This window comes from Myotis daubentonii, chromosome 2 (genome assembly GCF_963259705.1).
Source record: "Myotis daubentonii chromosome 2, mMyoDau2.1, whole genome shotgun sequence".
Taxonomy (NCBI): Eukaryota; Metazoa; Chordata; class Mammalia; order Chiroptera; family Vespertilionidae; genus Myotis; species Myotis daubentonii.
This window is the reverse complement of record NC_081841.1, coordinates 85752944-85775131: the sequence shown is the minus strand read 5'-3', so window position 1 is coordinate 85775131 and position 22188 is coordinate 85752944. Positions and strand designations below refer to the sequence as shown.

General features: G+C 37.3%; 1 protein-coding gene and 1 non-coding gene across 8 annotated transcripts in view; one reads left to right on the top strand and one right to left on the bottom strand.

The window, feature by feature from the left end:
- The window catches only part of CEP290 (centrosomal protein 290), a 121235-nt gene that overhangs the window by 6643 nt on the left and 92404 nt on the right, over positions 1-22188 (top strand). For all 7 annotated transcript variants that reach the window (XM_059683739.1, XM_059683735.1, XM_059683732.1 and 4 more), the window contains exons 6-12: positions 761-904; positions 8988-9041; positions 9796-9948; positions 10345-10527; positions 12223-12312; positions 17932-18054; positions 19208-19331. In XM_059683739.1, coding sequence (XP_059539722.1) covers positions 761-904; positions 8988-9041; positions 9796-9948; positions 10345-10527; positions 12223-12312; positions 17932-18054; positions 19208-19331 — 871 coding nt within the window. The remainder of the gene's footprint in view (positions 1-760; positions 905-8987; positions 9042-9795; positions 9949-10344; positions 10528-12222; positions 12313-17931; positions 18055-19207; positions 19332-22188) is intronic.
- Positions 17172-17294, bottom strand: LOC132229068 (U6atac minor spliceosomal RNA). Its single transcript, XR_009451635.1, has one exon. It is a non-coding gene; the product is annotated as a U6atac minor spliceosomal RNA (small nuclear RNA).

The following is a 22188-nucleotide window of genomic DNA, read 5'->3' as shown; positions in this document are numbered from 1 at the left end:
GAACATTCTATTCTAGAAAGTCCTATTGGATAACACTGGTCTAAATAGTTTGTGATATAATAGTAAGGGCAGGTTCAGTCAGAAAAAGACAAGTATCACATTTTCTCACTTATATGTGGAATCTGATGAACAAAATAAACTGATGAACAAAATAGATCCAGAGGCCTTAAAGCATGAAACAAACTGATGAATTTCAGAGGGAAGGGGATAGGGGGGATGGATAGAGATTAACCAAAGAATTTATATGCATATACACATAACCCATGGACAGACAATAGTTTGATGAAGGGCTGGGGAGGGGGCAGGAGCAGGGTGGAGGGGGGTCAATGGGGAAAAAAGGTGACATTTGTAACACTTCCAACAATAAAATAAAATTTAAAAAAAAGAGTAAGGGCAGGTTAACACCAGGGTTCAGTGGCTGGGATGAAGGTTCTGGTAGTTTCAGAGCTCTGTTATTCAGGGGAAACCTAGATAGTTCATCTGTTTTCTGTGCGTTGGCAGTTTAGTTTGGCTCAGAAGCTATAACAGAGCCTGAGTAATTCACCGTCTGTTCTTCATAGGTCTGGGTGGCTCAGGAAGAGCTTAGAGGGTTGTCATCCTATGAACTAAATCTTAAATAAGCTAAATTTTAAAATATGTTTCTTTAAGGTAATGTGACTTTAAATATTATAATATACATTTAAAGTCAAGATAGTTGTTTGTTGTTGATTTATTTTAATCTCTGAATATGGGATTAATTTATATTTCTGGTTTATTTAAGATGGCACAACAGTCTACGGGTGGACGTGACACTCGGTTTTTACGTGATGAAATTCACCAGCTTGAAAAACAATTGGAACAAAAAGATAGAGAATTGGAGGACACGGAAAAGGAGTTGGAGAAAGAGAAGAAAGTTAATGAACAAGTAAGGCACAGTTTTTCAGTGAATCTTAACTGTTTAAGTTATCTAAAATACACCTGTTTATGCTTTTTATAGTTATTCATAACTATCAGTTTTTATGGTTGTATTTTTATGTGAAAATTGATGTAAACTTATCTCTAAGGTTTTATATTATAACTAGAGGCCCGATGCACGAAAATTCGTGCAAGAGTAGGCCTTCCTTCCTCCAGCTGCCAGTACCAGCTTCCCTCCTGCACCCGGGTCCCAGTTTTCCCTCCTCCAGCCTCCGGCAGGCACCTGGGACCTGGGCTGGCTTCCCCCGGGCTGTCCGCGGGCACCCAGGACCCGGACTGGCTTCCCTCTGGCCTCGGCTTCATCAGGTAGGAAGTCTGGAATGAGGCCCGGGAGACGTTGGTCTAATTAGCATATTACCTTTTTATTATTATAGATTTGTGTGGTCATCACATCTTCATAATGGATCGGGTACTTCTAGTGAATATGACTTGGAGATTAATTCTTTATATTTGGAGGTACATTTTTCTCAGGATTACAATAGTTTTACATAAAATTTATTAATTGGTCTGGAAAATTGGTATTGAGAAATTAATAGACATTTGAAATATTGTTTTTTATATCTGCCATAGTTTATTTTGGGAAAAAAGGTATTTTTTATAATCCATTTATATTAGTAATAGACTTAGAAATTAATCCTTTAATGATTTATTCATAATGATTAATAAGATTTCTTGTTTTGAGGTGTACTTCACATTAGGTAATATATAGGTTCTTAAAAAGTTGTGCTAATGCCAGCATTTTGTAAATCAATGCATACTTTATTTATTTATTTATTTATTTTTCCAATGCATACTTTAAATCATGACATTTCATCTTTTATATGAGCATAATTTCCTATTACCTCTTACTTTAGTCCTTATAAAATAATTTATGCTGTGTTCACTTAAGTTTTGTTTGAGGAAAACATTTTTTTGTAGATAAGTTCGTATTTCCTGTCAGAAAATAACATGTTTTTTTTTTAATTGCTTAAAGTATTACAAAGGGTATTACATATGTGTCCATTTTTTCCCCCCTGCCCTAGACAGTCCCCTAGCCTCCCCTATCCCCCAGTGTCCTATGTCCATTGGTTATGCTTATATGCATGCATACATGTCCTTTGGTTGATCTCTTACCCCCCTACCTCCTGCCCCCCAACCTCCCCGGCCTTCCCGCTGCAGTTTGACAATCTGTTTGAGGCAGCTCTGCCTCTGTATCTATTATTGTTCAAAAGTTTATAATGGTCTCTATTATCCATGAATGAGTGAGATCATGTGGTATTTTTCCTTTATTGACTGGCTTATTTCACTTAGCATAATGCTCTCCAGTTCCATCCATGACGTTGCAAATGGTAAGAGTTCCTTCCTTTTTAGAGCAGCATAGTATTCCATCGTGTAGATGTACCACAGTTTTCTAATCCATTCATCTACTGATGGGCACTTAGGCTGTTTCCAGATCTTAGCTATGGTGAATTGTGCTGCTATGAACATAGGGGTGCATATATCCTTTCTGATTGGTGTTTCTGGTTTCTTGGGATATATTCCTAGAAGTGGGATCACAGGGTCAAATGGGAGTTCCATTTTCAGTTTTTTGAGGAAACTCCGTACTGTCTTCCATAGTGGCTGCACTATTCTGCATTCCCACCAGCAGTGCACGAGTGTTCCTTTTTCTCCACATCCTCTCCAGCACTTGTTGTTTGTGGATTTGTTGATGATAGCCATTCTGACAGGTGTGAGATGGTACCTCATTGTTGTTTTGATTTGCATCTCTTCGATGATTAGTGACTTTGAGCATGTTTTCATATGTCTCTTGGCTTTCTGAATGTCCTCTTTTGAAAGGTGTCTATTTAGGTCCTTTGCCCATTTTTTGATTAGATTGTTTATCTTCCTTTTGTTAAGTTGTATGAGTTCCCTATAAATTTTGGAGATTAGGCCCTTATCAGATATGACATTGGCAAATATGTCTTCCCACACAGTGGGTTTTCTTGTTGTTTTGTTGATGGTTTCTTTTGCTGTGCAGAAGCTTTTTATTTTGTTGTAGTCCCATTTGTTCAATTTCTCTTTAGTTTCAAGTGCCCTAGGAGCTGTATCAGTGAAGAAATTGCTTTGGCATATGTCTGAGATTTTGTTGCCTTTGGATTCTTCTAGAATTTTTATGGTTTCCTGTCGTACATTTAAGTCCCTTATCCATTTTGAGTTTATTTTTGTGTATGGTGTAAGTTGGTGGTCTAGTTTCATTTTCTTGCATATATCTGTCCAATTTTCCCAACACCATTTATTGAAGAGACTATCTTGGCTCCATTGTATGTTCTTGCCTCCTTTGTCAAATATTAATTGAGCATATTGGTTCGGGCCGATTTCTGGGCTCTCTATTCTATTCCATTGATCTATATGCCTATTCTTGTGCCAGTACCAGGCAGTTTTGAGAACAGTGGCTTTGTAATACATCTTGATATCTGGTATTGAGATCCCACCTACTTTGTTCTTTTTCAGGATTGCTGCAGCTATTCGGGGTCTTTTTTTATTCCAGATGAATTTTTGGAGAGTTCGTTCTAGATCTCTGAAGTATGCCGTTGGTATTTTAATGGGAAGTGCGTTGAATTTATAGTTTGCTTTGGGTAGTATGGACTTTTTAATGATGTTGATTCTACCAATCCATGAACATGGTATGTTCTCCCATCTGTTTATGTCTTCCTCTATCTCTTTTTTCAATGTCCTGTAGTTTTCTGAGTAGAGGTCTTTTACCTCTTTAGTTAAGTTTATTCCTAGGTAGCTTAATATTTTTGGTGCGATGGTAAACGGGATTGTTTTTATAATCTCTCTTTCTGAAAGTTCACTATTGGTATATAGAAATGCCTCAGATTTCTTGGGGTTAATTTTGTATCCTGCTACATTGCCAAATTCATGTATTAAGTCTAGTAGCTTTTTGATGGAGTCTCTAGGGTTTTGTATGTATAATATCATGTCGTCTGCAAAGAAGGACAGTTTTACTTCCTCTTTTCCAATTTGGATGCTTTTTATTTCTTCTTCTTGCCTAATTGCAATGGCTAACACTTCCAGTATATGTTGAACAGGAATGGTGAGAGGGGGCATCCCTGTCTTGTTCCTGTTCTTAGGGGAAATGGTGTTAGTTTTTGTCCATTGAGTATGATGTTGGCTGTGGGCCTGTCATATATGGCTTTTATTATGTTGAGGTATGATCCTTCTACTCCCGCCTTACTGAGAGTTTTTATCAAAAATGGGTGTTGAATTTTGTCAAATGCTTTTTCTGCATCAATTGATATGACCATGTGGTTTTTTTCTTTCAATTTGTTTATGTGATGTATCACGTTTATTGATTTGCAGATGTTGTACCATCCTTGCATCCCTGGGATAAATCCTACTTGGTCATGGTGTATGATCTTTCTGATGTACTGCTGGATCCGATTTGCTAAGATTTTGTTGAGGATTTTGGCATCTATGTTCATGAGGGATATTGGCCTGTAATTCTCTTTCATTGCGTTTTCTTTACCTGGTTTTGGTATTAGGGTGATGCTGGCTTCATAGAATGAGCTTGGAAGTGTTCCTTCCTCTTGAATTTTTTGTAGTAGTCTGAGGAGGATAGGTTTTAGTTCTTCCTTGAATGTTTGGTAAAACTCCCCTGTGAAGCCGTCTGGTCCTGGCTTTTGTTTGATGGAAGCTTTTTGATGACTGCTTCAATTTCTTCCATAGTTATTGGCCTGTTGAGATTTTTAGATTCTTCCTGATTGAGTTTTGGAATGTTGTATTTTTCTAGGAATTTGTCCATTTCCTCCAGGTTGTCTAGTTTGTTGGAGTAAAGCTGTCCATAGTATTTTTTAACAATCATTTGTATTTCTATGGGGTCTGTTGTTATTTCGCCTCTATCGTTTCTGATTTTGTTTATTTGGGTCCTCTCTCTTTGCTTCTTGGTGAGTCTGGCTAGAGGTTTGTCAATCTTGTTTATCCTTTCAAAGAACCAGCTCTTGGTTTCATTGATTTTCTGTATTGTTTTTTTGGTCTCTATGTCATTTAAGAAAATAACATGTTTTAATTTTGGCTCAGCTGTCAGTAAAATTAGTACAGAATTGGATGCCTACCTGTGGTAACTGTTCCATACCTGATGCCCAGAAGCTTTTCCTACATTTGTGTCCTTTAGAAGGTCAATGTTGTATTACACCTTGATAATCTTCTTCCATCCATTGGTTATACATTTTAAGTAAACAACAGAGATTTTTAGGTGATTTGCTATTTAAAGAGAATCCATCATAAATTAATTTGTAAGAAAAAGTATCCCCATTCTTGATATGTCTATTTTACTATGTAATTTTGAAAAATCATGCAGTGTAAAAAGTATGGATTGATGCCATCTAAAGGTTAGGATTAAACTCTTAGAGCATTATCTGTTTTGTTGACTGAGTAAAACATAACAGACCTGTGGATTTCTTAATAATCATAACGGATCCAACATATGCTATACAGTAATACAGTTGCTTAGGGGGATGTCTGGTTGTGTGGTTTTCTGTCTGGCCCATATATTAGTCAGCTTCTTACTACTCATATCACACACCCTTAGCTAATCATAGCTACCTGTTCATTCAGATCTTAGACTACTATCTTTATTCATAGGCACACACACAGAAAACGTGAATCAGGCCTTCGTACTTTGCAGCTGTTAGGTTCCTTAATATGCCTATGTGTTGCTCTGACAATTTCTTTTTTGTTCATAACCAGTCATTCGGTTTTACTGAGTATTTACAGCATGCCAGATAATATGCTAAGTACTAGGGATATAGTGGGCAACTAATTGTATTCTGTTTCTCTATGATATTCGCTGTCAATAATAATTGTAACATGGAGATAATATAATACTTTGGGGGTACATATGTATATAAGAATATTTTGGGATACTCTGGGGAGTAATACCTAAATCAGTTTTGATATTCAGGAAGTGATCTGTAAACTGAGACCTGAAGTAGGAGGTAGCCTGGCAAAGACAATGGGATGTACATGGTGGTTAAGAAAAGCGCATCTGAGTAGAAGATAAAGCACTTGCTAAGACCTAGAATATTTATTTTGGCTTGAATGTAGATAAAAATAGCTAGTGTAGAGTTCTTACTATGTGCCAGACACTACATATACATTAGTTGATTATTCCTTATTTGATACTTATATGAAATAGGTGACATTTCTTTCATGCTACAGATGAAGAAACAGACACAGAAAGGGTAATTGCCTATAGTTACACAACTAAGAAGTTATAAAGCCATGATTTGAATCCAAACTTACTCAAGAATTTGTGCTCTTAATCAATGCACTATATCCTGCCTTCCTGTTTTGTTTTTTAATTAAAAAAAAAATGATTTTGGAGAGGAAGAAAGAGAGAGAGAGAGAGACAGAGATATCGATCATCAATGTGAGAGAGATACATTGATTGGGTGCCTCCTTACGAGCCCTGGCAGGGGGTTGAACCTCCAGCCTTCTGGTGCACAGGATGACACTCCAACCGAGTCACATGGTCCAGGGTCTGCCCTTCACTTTTAACATTCATAATCCTCTGGAGAGATAAGCAAAGGCCTGTTCCTGAGAAATTTGGTCTTTTTTTGAAAGGAGCCAATGAAGAATTTTGAACACATGGATATCATGATCAATTCTATGCTTTTAAAGTTTACTTTGTAGAGAGTGGATTGACAGGGATAAAGACTAATTAAGAGACATTTCAGGCAAGTGTTGAAGTAATGACTGAGTGGGGGGGGTTAGGGACATAAATACATTTGAGTGATGTAGATGTAATTGGACATGATGAAGGATTGCTTGTTGGTGAGGAGGGAGGAATGGGGAGTCCACCTAATTTTCTGGGTTGGGCCACTGGATAGATGGAGTACACGAGAAACACTGGATAGATGATAAGGATTTGTAGGTTATCAGTCTAGATATTGAAGCCATAGAAATTCTTGTTAGGCAGATCTCTGAGACATAGAAATGTCTAATGAAGTAGGAAGAGATGCTTCAAGGAACAGCTCAAGGAAGGACAACTAACAAGAGTGTGATGCTTCAAAAACCAAGGGGAAAAAAGGGCGTAGGTGGTGGTAAATGCTTTAGCCTTAAGTTCTTGACATCTCTCTACTTGTTAACACGTTTCAATTCAAAACAGCAAGACTGTTTCTTAGCTCCCATATAATAATAACTAGAGGCCCGATGCACGAAATTTGTGTGTGTGGGGGGAGTGGGGAGGGGGGTCCCTCAGCCCGGCCTGTGCCCTCTTGCAATCTGGGACCCCTCACTCCTAACCTCCCGCCTGCTAGCTTCTTACCACTTGTCTTGCTACTCATTAGCACTGCCACGGAGCCGGGAGAGGCTCCTGTCTCCGCTGCTGCGCTCATCAGCCATGAGCCTGATTTCTGGCTAAGTAGCGCTCCAGCTGTGGGAGTGAACTGACCACTAGTGGGCAGCTCCTGCATTGAGTGTCTGCTCCCTGGTGGTCAGTGCACCTCATAGTGACTGGTTGTTCCAGTCATTCCGCCATAATGGTCGCTGGGCTTTTATTATATAGACTAGAGGCCTGATGCACGAAAATCGTGCAAGAGTAGGCCTTCTTTCCCCTGGCTGCCGGCACCAGCCTCCCTCCGGCACCCAGCACCAGGGCTTCCCTCTAGCCATTGGCAGGCACCCGGGACCCGGGCTTCCCTAGCAACCCTGGCTTCGTCCAGAAGGTTGTCGGAAGGACATCCAGGAAGACATCTGGTCTAATTAGCATATTATACTTCTATTATTATAGATAATAATAAGAAGAAGTAATTTTTAAGATTTATATAGCACATTGCATTTTATTATGAATTTTCTTTAAATTTTAAAAACCTGCATATCGTCATAACGATTGCAAGAAAAATAATACTCTTATACTGTTCATATAGGCTCAGAAGTTAACATTGTGCCACATTCTGTGTGTCTTTATACACAGAAACTTATTTCTCTCTCATTGCTGAGCCATTGATAATTGATTTCAGATCTTATGATACTTCATATTAAATATGCAGATATCATGATACTTCATACTTAAATATTCAGTATGTTTCACTTGACAAATGAGGTATTTTCTAACATAACTGCTCTATAATTAGCATAGTAGGGAAATATAATATATTTTATCTATTGACTCAATAATGCCCATCATAGTCTCCCTGCCCACTATCCAAGGTTCAATCAGGGATCTCATATTGTGATTAGTTATGTATTACAGACTTTTAAATATATTATAGTTGGCACACATTGTGATTCTGTCTTCTTCTTGAGATAAGGAGGAAAAGCAGAAAAGTGAAAGGTCATAAGAGAGATTGGATTTGACCATAGGTGAAAAAAATCCACAATAGTGGTAATACTATGTGCCTGTTTAGAGAAACTAAAGAAAAGAGTCACAAATGAAATCATATACATGTGGAGAAGAGAACAACACTTCAAAATTTTTTGATATTCCATGCATTGAATATTGTGCTAAGGACTTTATATGCATCATACTTAATTCTATGTCAACATATGAGATGAGAAAACTGAATTTCAGAGATGTTAACTGACTTGTTCACACTTAATTAGAAAGTGTTGAACAAGGTATATAAACCTAGGCCAGTCTGATTTCAAATTTCTTCTTTTTAACCATTATGTTTTACTACCTTATATTTATAAATAATTTAATGTTCACTGGGAGCAAAGAGTATTCTAGCCCTGACATAGTACAACTGTGAAATGATAAAGAGCTTGGACAGAACACTATTCATTATTAGGATATATGGGTAGAGGAAGGAATAATGTTTTTTGCTTTCTGTATCCTTGGTTAGAATTTTTTGCCTTTTTATTTTTATAATTTTTGAACTCAACCTGTTTTACTTCCTAATTTTTAGTTTTCAAAAATTTTGTCTTATTATTTATGTCTTGGGTTGATATGAAGTCCTTAGTAATTAAATATACTTTCCTTTATTGGAGAGGATTTAAAATTTAAATTTATTAGATGCAAATCTGGCATATTAAATTACTGCTGAATTTTATTTATTCATTTGCTCTTTCAGTTGGCTCTTCGAAATGAGGAAGCAGAAAATGAAAACAGCAAATTAAGAAGAGAGGTTGGTAAAAAAAATTTTAGTATCTGTGGATACTTTTAAAAAAATTTTAGATACTTTTAAAAAAATTTTTTAAAAATTTATGCTGTAACCAGAACTGGAATCATCTAAGTAAGTGATGTTTTCAAACTGGCTGATTTTATGACATGACTTTGTGTCAGGGAAGTAGAAAATGAATCTAGAAGTGAGTCCATTAAGTACTACATTCATCTCTTATGCCTATTTGGATAAATCTTGCTTCCTGTTGTATAAACTATTCTTTGTTAGTTTCCTAACTGAATATATGACTGGATTTCTGTCTTATTTTCTTATATTTATCCAGCATCCTTTTAAGATTTTTGTTGATGAAATCTTGTCAGTTCTAATTATTATTTGGTTTTTCTGAGCCAAATAATGTTTGTACATTGTTTATCTTGATAAGAATTTTTGTCTTTTTAACACAATCAAGATGTTTTTTTGTTGATAATTAATATTCTTGCTTTCTTTGCTTATCCAAAATAATATCTCATCCTTTTAGAATTTCCCTTTATTTTTTTTTAATTTCTGATTATTATTTTTAATTATATTGCCTTTCTCATTTCTAATTACTCTTTCCTGTCCTTTTCTGGAGAACAAACGTCTAAAGAAAAAGGTGAGGCTTTAGGGGTGGTGAAATCTGGGAATTTTAAAGATATGTTTTGAGATCACTTTTTAGAGGATAACATTTTCTTTTTCTGGATAGTTTCTTAATAGAATTTTGTATTTGGTCTACCATCAGAATGAACAGCTTCGTCAAGATGTTATTGACTATCAGAAACAAATAGATTCACAAAAAGAAACACTGTTATCAAGAAGAGGAGAAGACAGTGACTATCGATCACAATTGTCCAAAAAAAACTATGAACTTGTTCAATATCTGGATGAAATTCAGGTAAAATAGATACAAGTCAGTTCAAGGCAGTGCTTCTTATAAAACTTTAATTTCATTATAGTATTAAACTATTTAGCCCTACATTTAAATTCTTTTGTATAAATCTATAACTGTGTATTTGTAAAACATGAAATAAATTGTATCTTGGAAGGTGCAAATCTTGCAAATCATTCTTTTTATATGCCTATCTTGGGCATTGTTTAAGAAGAAGTAAGATCCTTAGGTAAAGTGTTCTTGATATTAATTTGATTTAATTGGTCAACAACAGTTGATACTAAAGATCTATGAAGAATTCTCTTTTCTCCAGCAGATACTTATGATGCCATTTAATTTTAATTTAGCTTAAATTTCAGTTTCTTAAATTGTTTTTAATCAGAATATCTTTAACTTTCTTAGACTTTAACAGAAGCTAATGAGAAAATTGAAGTTCAGAATCAAGAAATGAGAAAAAATCTAGAAGAGTCTGTACAGGAAATGGAGAAGATGACTGATGAATATAATAGAATGAAAGCTATTGTGCATCAGACAGATAATATAATGGACCAATTAAAAAAAGAAAATGAGCATTATCGGCTTCAAGTAAGAATTTCTGTTGAACTAACTTATTTTTACAGACCTCATAATGCCTTGTTACTAATTATTTGAAACTAGATAGTACTTTAACGTTCTAGGATATGAATTTTTGTTTTATGCTGCAGTATGTCATTTTATACTGTAATACGTTGCCTTGCTGATATATCTTCTTTATATATAAAAGGCTAATGTGCTAAGTGTCCCCTTGGGACTGGGAGTTCAATTGCTTGCTATGACATGCACTGACCACCAGGAGGTGGCACGAAATGAAGGGATGCCCTAGTCAGCAGCCTGCAGCTGGGGAAGGGAGGCCCCAGCTGGCAGCTGGAAGGAAGGCCCTGGCCGGCAGCCGGAAGGGCACGATCAGCCCTGATCGCCGGCCAGGCTTAGGGACCCTACCCATACAGAATTTCATGCACCAGGCCTCTAGTTTATCCATATCTAGTTCTCTAATTTTCTTACATGTACCTCATAATTCTTGCCATGTAGGACGTATAGGTGATACGTAACGAATGTGTAGATCAGTGGTTCTCAACCTGTGGATCGCTACCCCTTTGGCAGTCGAACGACCCTTTCACAGGGGTTGCCTAAGACCATCCTGCATATCAGATATTTACATTACGATTCATAACAGTAGCAACGTTATAGCTATGAAGTAGCAATGAAAATAATTTTATGGTTGGGTCACAACATGACGAACTGTATTTAAAGGGCCAGAAGGTTGAGAACCACTGGTGTAGATAGTAGTCCTACAAAGCTAATAATTATGGGAATTTTCTACAAAGACTCTTAGGAGTACTGTGAAACATAAAGTTTAATTTTACATCATAAATATACAATAAAAGTCAAACCAATATGTTGTTCACACATGGGTTTAAACTTTATGTAAGAAAATATATTAATACTTAAAAATATAATTTTCTAGTAATGAAAAATAATTATACAACTCTAAAGATGCAGTAACCATTAAATGTCAACTCTAACTAGATAACTGCTCCAATACTCTATACTAATAAAAGGGTAATATGCTAATTAGACAGGGAGACCTTCCAGGAGACCTTCTGGATGTCCTTCTGGACAAAGCCATGGTGGCAGGGCCGAGGCAGAGGCGGTTAGGGGCGATCAGGCTGGCACAGGGGGGTATTTGGGGTAGTCAGGCGAGCAGGGGAGGGCAGTTGGGGGCATGCAGGCTGGCAGTGGGGGCAGTTGGGGGCTATCAGGCCGGCAGGGAGGCAGTTGGAGGCAATCAGGCCGGTGGGGGGGGCATCTGGGGGCGATCAAGCTGGCGGGGGGGGACAGTTGGGGGTGATCAGGCCGGCAGGGGGGGCATTTAGGGGTGATCAGGCCGGAAGGGGGGACAGTTGGAGGCGATCAGGCCGGCAGGCAGAGTGGTTAGGGGCGATCAGGAAGTAAGGCAGGTGAGCGGTTAGGAGCCAGTGATCCCACATTGTGAGAGGGATGTCCGACTGCTGAGGGGTCCCAGATTGGAGAGTGTGCAGGCCGTGCTGAGGGACCCCCCTCACCCCATGTACGAATTTCATGCACTGAGCCACTAGTGAATATACATTAATAATGTACATGTGTATATGTGTATGTAAATGCAGATTGTGTGTGTAATATACTTATAAGTATTCATGTATAATAAATGTATTTATATTACACTAATTTGCAGTAATTCTAGAGATGATTGTTGCCTTCTAGGTGCAGGAGCTTACAGATCTTCTAAAAGCAAAAAATGAAGAAGATGATCCAATCATGGTAGCTGTTAATGCAAAAGTAGAAGAATGGAAGGTGCCTTTTTCAATTGACATAATGGTTTTTTCATTTGCAGTTTAGATTTCAATTTTTAGTCCTGTTTTCTTTAAAGGCCTTATAACAGTTAATGACATATTTATTAGGCATTTAAAAAAGTGTATTAAATGCCCTAGCTAGAAAAACTCCTTTGTCCTGCATAGTCCTCTAGCTTATTTGTTGTTGAATGAGCTCTTCCACATTCAGTGAGTTCAACTTGTAACGAAAATTTTTGATAGAAATCTAAGTCCAAACTATAATGTATTTGTCATCTAAAATAGACAGTTCTAAATAGACTTAATTACTTTAACATAAATCATAGTTACCTTAAATACGTTAGATATGTAGTTCCAGGTTACATTTTAGTGTAGCCAGTTTTTCTGCCTCTCCTTCCATGTCAGAGTAATTAAGCTTTTGGCATTCAGTGGGAATGGGAGTAAGGAAAGGGATCTTTCAGAATCATCTGTGATGTCTTTTCAAAAATGTCTTCCTCCTCACTGCTCTCCAACCACAGCATATCCCCATCCTTACCATATCAGAAGTAGGATCCTAACAGTTACATATTTTCAAAAAGTCTGAAATGATTCTGAATAAATTATATTTATATTTATAAAAGCCTAAGCAACCCTTATGACCAAATGACCGGAATGACCAGCCAACCAATTGCTATGACCTGCACTGACCACCAGGGGTCAGACGCTCAACACAGGAGCTACCCCCTGGTGATCAGTGCACTCCCACAGCCAATCTCTTGCAGCCCCTCCCCCTGGCCAGCCCCCTGATGGCCCCGATCAGGGGGCGCCATCCGGCCAACCTCCCACAGTCCTGCTCCGCCCCGCGCCCCCTCTCCCCCCCCCCCCCCCCCAACCAGCCAACCTCCTGCAGTCCTTCAGTCCGGCCAACCTCCCGGGGTCCCTTCCCCCAGCCAGCCGGCCTCCCACAATAGGCCTCAGTTGCGGGCCCACCCGTGCATGAATTTGTGCACCGGGCTTCTAGGCTATATATATAAAAGCCTAAGTGACTGACCATTCAACCAGTAGCTATGATGCACACTGACCACCAGGTGGCAGACACTCAATGCACAGGCATGGAAACATGGAACAGACTGATGAATCGCAGAGGGGTGGGGGAAGGGGGAAGGGTGGGAAGAGATTAACCAAAGTTCTTATATGCATACTAGAGGCCTGGTGCATGGATTCGTGCACCAGTGGGGTCCCTCGGCCTGGCCTGCAGGGATTGGGCCAAATCTGTGCACTGGGCCCCCAACATCCCCCGAGGGGTCCCGGATTGTGAGAGAGCTCAGGCCAGGCCTAGAGGCCCACCAGTGCACAAATCTGTGTACTGGGCCTCTGGTTTTAATTATAAAAGCCATCACTTTAGTCAGTGTTTCTAACAGGGTTCACATAAATCTTACTGGTTATTTGGAATTGGTTATCACTTGGGAAGCTCAGATAATCTATAGTTTAAACAAAGGCAAATGAGTCCTATAGAATCAATTTGAGGACAATAAACCTGTAAAAGACCAGGGAATAAATATTTTAGACCATTTGGTCTTTGGTATCATTACTCAACTCTTCTATTATAGCGTGAAAGCAATTGTAGACAATACATAAATGAATGAGCAAAGTACTAACACATCTTTACAAAAATAGGTAGCAGGCCAGATTTGACTTGTGAGGCATAATTTACCAATCCCTAGGGAAAAAAAGTTGTTTTTACCATATTTAATTTTGGGAGGAGAGATGGTAGCATATGTATTCTTTTGTACTTTGTTTTTCCTTAGTATCTTTTTTTTGTTCAAATATTTCTTTTTTAAAATCTTTATTGTTAAAAGTATTACATACATCCGCTTTTTCCCCATTGACTCTTTCTAGCCCACCCTCTTAGTATCTATCTTTTTGCTTAGTATTTTTAAAAATTTTTATAAATAGGTTTTTTAATGTTTTTTTTTTAATTGATTTCAGAAAGAGGAAGGAAGAGGGAGAGAGAAAGAAAAACATTAATGATGAGAGAGAATCATTGATTGGCTGCACGCCCCCCAGCAAGGATCAAGCCCACAACCCAGGCATGTGCCCTGACTGGGAATTGAACTGTGACCTCCTGGTTCATGGGTCTACTCAACCACTGAGCAACACAGGCCAGGCTGCTTTTTAAGAAACATTATATCAGTGCATATAATATTGCATTGTTCTTTTTAATGGCTGTGTAATTTTTCTTAGTGTAATATTTAGGAGGTTTCCAATTTTTACTGGAAACTATTTTAATGAAATATCTTTGTATATTCATTATTTTGAAAATCTATATCTATAGAATAAATTGATACAAGTATAATTGTGATACACTTTGCAACTATATTCTTTCAGTTTGTCATTTGTGTTTTGGCTTATGGTATTTTTTTTTTTTTGGCATCCCTGGGTGGGCTTATGGTATTTTTTTGCTATGAAATATTTTTTATGCATTATATAGTTGTATATTTTATGGCTTTTGGCCATTATATCATAATTAGAAAGGATTCTGAATATAAAATTATTTCCTCGTATTCTAGTATCTTTTACTTCCATTTTTTACATTTAGATCTTTTTTTTGTTTGTTTGTTTGTTTTTAATTAAATCTTTATTGTTCAGATTATTACATTTGTTCCTCTTTTTTCCCCCCCATAACTCCCCTCTTCCCAGCTCCCGCCCCACCCTCCGCCCTCACTCCCCACCCACTGTCCTCATCCATAGGTGCACGATTTTTGTCCAGTCTCTTCCTGCATCTCCCACACCCCTCCCCCCCCCCAAGAATAGTCAGTCCATTCCCTTTCTATGTCCCTGATTCTATTATGATCACCAGATTGATTATTCACTTGATTCTTAGATTCACTTGTTGATAGATGCATATTTGTTGTTCATACTTTGTATTTTTACCTTTTTCTTCTTCTTCCTCTTCTTAAAGGATACCTTTCAGCATTTCATATAATACTGGTTTGGTGGTGATGAACTCCTTTAGCTTTTCCTTATCTGTGAAGCTCTTTATCTGACCTTCCGTTCTGAATGATAGCTTTGCTGGATAAAGTAATCTTGGTTGTAGGTTCTTGGTATTCATCACTTTGAATATTTCTTGCCGTTCCCTTCTGGCCTGCAAAGTTTCTGTTGAGAAATCAGCTGACAGTCATATGGGTATTCCCTTGTAGGTAACTGGGTTTCTTTCTCTTGCGGCTTTTAAGATTCTCTCTTTGTCTTTTGCTCTTGGCATTTTAATTATGATGTGTCTTGGTGTGGTCCTCTTCGGATTATTTTTGTTTGGGGTTCTCTGCGCTTCCTGGACCTGTAAGTCTATTTCTTTCACCAGGTGGGGGAAGTTTTCTGTCATTATTTCTTCAAGTAGGTTTTCAATATCTTTCTCTCTCTCATCTTCTGGCACCCCTATAATTCTGATGTTGGTGCGCTTGAAGCTGTCCCAGAGGCTCCTTACACTATCTTCATATTTTCGGATTCTTTTTTCATTTTGCTTTTCCGTTGGGTGTTTTTTGCTTCTTCGCATTTCGAATCTTTGACTTGATTCTTGCGCTCCTCTGGTCTGCTGTTGGGTGTCTGTATAATATTCTTTATTTCAGTCAGTGTATGCTTAATTTCTAGTTGGTTCTTTATCACAACATCGAGGGTCTCATTAGATTTCTTGAGGATCTCACTACATTTATCGGCGGTCTCACCAGTCTTTTCGAGGGCCTTACTAAGTTTATCGGCAGCTTCTAGACAGTTCTTAAGAGACCTTAAAAGTGTGGTTCTGAACTCAATATCCTCCATTGACAGTTTTGTCCTGTTTCTTTGTCTCCGCATTTTTTATGCTTTCTTGGCACACTCCCTAGTGGTCTTTGTGCGCAGTCTTGTTGCCTTTAAGCCTTGATTGATGTCGGCAATACCGGGGGTGATTTGACCTCCAGGCTAACTGGCTATGAGAGCACATTTAGATCTTTGAAGTATATGTAATTCATTTTGGTATAAAAAATGAGATATGTATGCACTTAGAGCTAGTGTTGTCCAAACATAATTTATTGAATATTTTATCATTCTCCTACTAAAATATGGTCCCATTTTTATTACAACAAACTCCTGTTCAATTTGAATTTATATTAGTACTTCCTTTTTTTATATCGATTGATCTATTTTTAACCATGTACACTTGTTTTAATTATTGTTATGTGTAAATATTTGGAAAAAGCTGTTCTCATTTTTCTATTTTTAGACTCTTCCCTATAAATGTGTTTTTTAATACAAATTTTATATATATGTGTGTATATACATATATTTTTTTTGGTTAATCCTCACCCAAGAATATTTTTCCATTGATTTTTAGAGATAGTGGAAAGGAGGGGGAGAGACACAGAGAGAGAAACATTGATGTGAGAGAGACACATTGATTAGTTGCTTCCTGCACACGCCCCAACCAGGGCCAGGGATCGAGCCTGCAACCGGGCGATGTGCCCTTGACCAGAATCAAATTCAGATCCTTCAGTCTATGGGCCGATGCTCTATTCACTGAGCCAAACTGGCTAGGCTAGAAATAGTTTTAAAAAATATTTGTTATTTTATTGTGTATGTATTCAATTTATAAATGAATTTATAGATTGCTGTTGATATTTGGTCCTACTAGCAAAGAACACAAGATTCTTTTTTTTAAATTGAGGTGTAATTGACATAACATAACATTATTTCAAGTGCACAGTGTAATGATTTCATATTTGTATATATAGGAAAATGATCATCACTGCAATAAATTCAGTTAACATCCATCACTATATAGTTACAGTTTTTTTGTATGATGAAAACTTTCAAGATCCACTCTCCTAACTATTTTCAAATACGCAATACAATATTAAAAAACAAAGGTTAGCTGCTGTGAAGTAGGTGGCAATGCCTTAATCCTATGCATGTTGTCATGCCCGAGCATCTTTTCCATCCTTGTCATGGGGAGGGCTAACCTCTCCTTTCATACAACACTATAAGATACCTTTCATTCATTCAAGGTATTTTATGCTTCTCAGTGGTACTTTAATGTTTCCTTCATAAAGATTAGTTATACTGCCTGGCTGGTGTGGCAGTGGTTAAGTGTCGACCTATGAACCAGGAGATCACTGTCAATTCCCTGTCAGGGCCCATGCCCGGGTTGCAGGCTCAATCCCCAGTGTGGGGCATGCAGAAGGCAGCCAATTAGTGATTCTCTCTCGTCATTAATGCTTCTATCTCCCTCTCCTTCTCCCTTCCTCTCTGAAATCAATAAAATATATATGTAAAAAAAAAGATTAGTTGTACAAAACTTTTTGTAATACATGGAAGTATTTGTAACTTCTTGTTTTAGGAATGGGTTTTGAAAGTTTGAGATTGTTTAGAGAATCAATTTCTAGAATAGCAAAAACCACAGTATGTATTTTTGAATCATTTCCTATTTGAAATTCAAGTTGTACACACAAAAGGAACAATGATTACTCAACAGTTGTTACTTTTTCACTTCAAAGAATTGTATTTCCTGTATTTTTTTTAAATCTCCTGATGGTATATATTAGAGTATTTATCACAATTGAGGAATGGTTTGTTCGTTTTTCTCTTACGTAACAGGTCCTTTTTCATTTATTTCCAGTTAATTTTGTCTTCTAAAGATGATGAAATTATTGAATATCAGCAAATGTTACATAACCTAAGGGAGAAACTGAAAAATGCCCAGCTTGATGCTGATAAAAGTAATGTTATGGCTCTACAACAGGTAAAATTTGGTTTATCAATCTGTTTTATTAAAGTTGGCTATGAAACCTTGCACTGTCATTATATCACCAGTGCCAATTATAGTGGCTTGCACTATTGGATATATAATAAAGTCTCTTGAAGTTTCTTATACCATCCAGTCCCACAAAAAAATTAGAATTAAGTTTTGAGTTGGGAATATAATTATTTTGTGTACTTTTCTGCATTGATATAGATAATATATTCATTGTTTTGATTTTGGAATTATTTAATATGAAACTATTAAAAACTTTTAGAAGTTTAAAACATCTTAATACTCTGTTATTAAAGTTTATTATATTGTATTTTAGTGCTGAAATATCCTGTACAATGTGAAATAGGCTAAAAGTGTGGTTATAAGACTGTACTACATAAGCATTTCTAGTTTTAGTACAAATGTATTTGTAGAGAAAGAATTCACACTTTCATTTTCAGTGCTCTATAGTCATAATTCAAAAGAGAAGGAAATTTTGGAAGTATTTGGTGAATAACAATTTCAGGGGACAATGATTTTGAGTTCTGCAGGGTTAAAAGCTAAGTTAAGTAAGTGAGGATGCACAGGGCTAAACACAAACATACAAAATGGTAAAAAAGATGGAATTGGGTGGATGATGGGAAAAAGTAACATAAAAGGAACCCTAAGAAGCTACAAATATTAGAGTTCTAGAATTCCTGTTTGCTGGAGTGTTAGTCATTAAATCGTCTTTAAGTTATTAGAATGACAGCATTGTACTTAATGTTGTATAGTGCAATTGAGATATATAAGATAGTAAAAGGCATGTTTTGACCCATAAAAAATACATTCTAGTCTTAATAAAAAAACAAGACCTACCTTTTTATTTTAAGGATTTCTTTTTAAAAATATGTTTTATTGACTTTTAGAGAAAGAGGAAGGGAGAGGGAGAGAAATAGAAACATGGTTAAGCTGCCTATTGCACACATGCCCCTACTGGGGATCAAGCGCTCAACCCGGGCATGTGCCGTGACCTGGAATCAATCTGGTGACTTCTTGGTTCATGGGTCAATACTCAACCACCGAGCCCATTGGCTGGCAAGACCTACTTTTTTTCTTACTTTAAAAATGTGTGTTAATATTGATGAAAAGATAATATGTAATATTAAAAAATATTTTATAGGGTATACAAGAACGAGACAGCCATATTAAGATGCTCACTGAGCAAGTAGAACAATATACAAAGGAAATGGAAAAAAATACGTTTATTATTGAAGATTTGAAAAATGAGCTCCAAAGAAACAAAGGTAATTTAATATTTTATAAGTATATCATTATTTTATATACCATCACATTTTAAAATATTTTTAAAAAATAAAATCATGTCATGTCAATAGATATATTATTGCTTTTTCTCTATATGAATTTTATTATATTTTCAAAAAATTGTATGGGATATCATTAAGTACTTTACATATCCTCCTAGTGTTTCAATTCGTAAATCATGCAGATGTTTTCTATAATTTTTCTCCAATGAAAATCACATTAACCTTTATTACTAGGTTGGCTGAATGAAAGAAATGAAAATGATGATATAATTGATTTTTTTTTATTTAAAACCCCTTTTAATAATTAATATAAAATGGAAAACAATAAAGTTTTGATCAATGTAGCAGCATTGCACCTAGTTTTCAGGGTAATTTGACTTGTCAACATTTGAATTAATCTTACCCAACTTAATGTCTTATCATATTCTTCCTATCCTGGGTCATACTACCTTGTTTAACACATTAAGACCTCTGAACATAAGCCTGTAAAACATCAGTGGTCTTCTACTTCCACAGTACTGCATACCATAGATATATCAGAGCACAGTAATGCAAACTATTCACAGTAAGTTTATGATATATTTATCTATATAAAAGCCTAAGTGACCGGTATGACCAGTCGAACGAATGACTGGTCACTATGATGATGCACTGACCACCACCAGCGGGCAGATGCTCAATGCAGGAGCTGCCCCCTGGAGATCAGTGTGCTTCCACAGCCAAACTCCCACGGCCCGGCCAACCTCCCACAGTCCCTCCCCCCTGGCTGGCCGGCCCCGATCAGCCCCGATTGGCCCGATCAGCAGCCAGGCCGAGGGATCCCACCAGTGCACGAATTCGTGCACTGGGCCTCTAGTTTATTATAATCCTGAAGATAAAAGAAATAGGCACAAAGGAGAGCTAATGGGTGAGCCTATGTGTGTGTATGTAACTGTCAGTGATAGCATGGTGATTGTGGTTGGTGGTGTGGTTGGTGTGATATCTGAACAAAAACTTAAAGGGAGTGAGGAAGTGAGCTATGTAAATGTCACCTAAGTAGTGGATATAAGTGCAAAGGTGCTGAAGCAGGAGTGTACCAGGTATGTTTGAGGAACAACAAGCTTTTGTGACTGGAGCAGAGTGCCAAGTGGGCAGTGGTTGGTGAAGAGATCAGAAATCAATAGTCAGGAGTCATATCATATGGAGCCTTAAAGTTCATTGTAAAGACTTTGGCTTTTTTTTAAGTGAGAAGGGACACTAAAGAAAGTTTCTGAAGACAGAAGTGATATAATTTGACTTAGGCTGTGTCTGCCATAGAGTATAGGAGGGGTAAGGACAGAATCAGGGAGACCTGTTATAAAACTATTGCAATAATCCTATATAATAAAAGGCTAATATGCAAATTGTCCCCTTGCCTGGGAGTTCCACCAGGTGGTGGGGCCGGCCAGCCTACTGCCCCGCCTGTGGCCCCTCCCCCTGGCCCGCACCACCCCTGATTGGCCTTGATGGTGATGAAAAGGGTCAACTAGCTTAAGACAAGAAGGGGGGCAGGGTCCAAGAAGGATGGAGGCATTTCTGGCCTGAACAACTAAAACAGCCATAAGTTAGATCTAAAACAGCCCTGACCTAAGGGGTAATAAAACATCTCTGGCTAGGACAACTAAAAGGAAGCCATAGGGTGGTCTAAAATAACTCCAACCGGAACAAATAAAATAACCAAAAAAACAACAACATGAAAATGGGTATCGTGAAAACTTATTACAAGACTAAGGTTCCATGGTGGAAGAGACACAATAAGGAAAAGAATGGTCTTCAGAATACATAATAAATACCTCAGACAAAAAACTACAGCCTATAGGAACTCAGAGACAAAAAGACTCAACAAATTACAAATTACAGATTCAAATTTTGGATTTTTTCCCATGAAAGAGGAAGAAAGCAAGCCTTTCCCATTTGGAGTTTGTATCTGCTTCCAATAAACTTCTACGTTTTTTATTAAAGAAGCGTTTTTGTACACAAATTTATTCAAACTTTGTAGGGCAGAAACTGACAGAAGAAGTCTGCACCCCGAACTCCACGTTTCAGTGAGAACTTGCAGAATTTCTCTGATTGCTTCTGTTTTCTCAGTAAACAGGAAGCAAGGTTTTCAGCTGAAAGTGGGGATAGGGGAATATGTTTTAGAAGTTTGAGGAGAGAATAGAAAAGAGGAAATATGAAGTGGTCATGTGGAAGAATGAACAGACTAGGAAAATGTAGTGTGATTGTTGAGCAACATCAAGACCCACTTGTATACATATTTCTATATGTGTGTGTATTATGTATGTATTAGAATTATACTTTGACGGTAGTTTAAAGTGTTTTAAAAGGATGACTGATATTATGGGTGTTACATACTCCAGCCAACAGGAGAAAGTGGCAATTAATCTCTGCTGTTGAATAAGGAAGAGATCTTATCTAATGACACCTCAGTCAGTCACAGCATTTGACCTCTAAAGCCCACAGATGTGTGTATTGGAGTATACTCTATATCTTGATCAACTTGTAAATATGACAGCTAATGGTCTTTCCCCTTTCATTGGTTAGGATTAGGTTTAGCTGTCAGAAACAGATCAGAAAAAATAGTAACAAAATCAAGATAGAAATGTATTCCTCATTTGTGCATTGGAATTAGGAAATACCTAAATCAAGACCATTGCACAGGGGCGTTGCCCTCATCTGACTTATTTGAAATGGAGCTTTAGTGTCACATCCACGTTTCAGGCAGCAAGATGAAGGAAGAAGGGGAAAGAGGCAAAGAGCACATACTGAAGTATAGGCAGGTAAATGTTATGGAGGGCCATGTGGAAGAAAGGGAGAA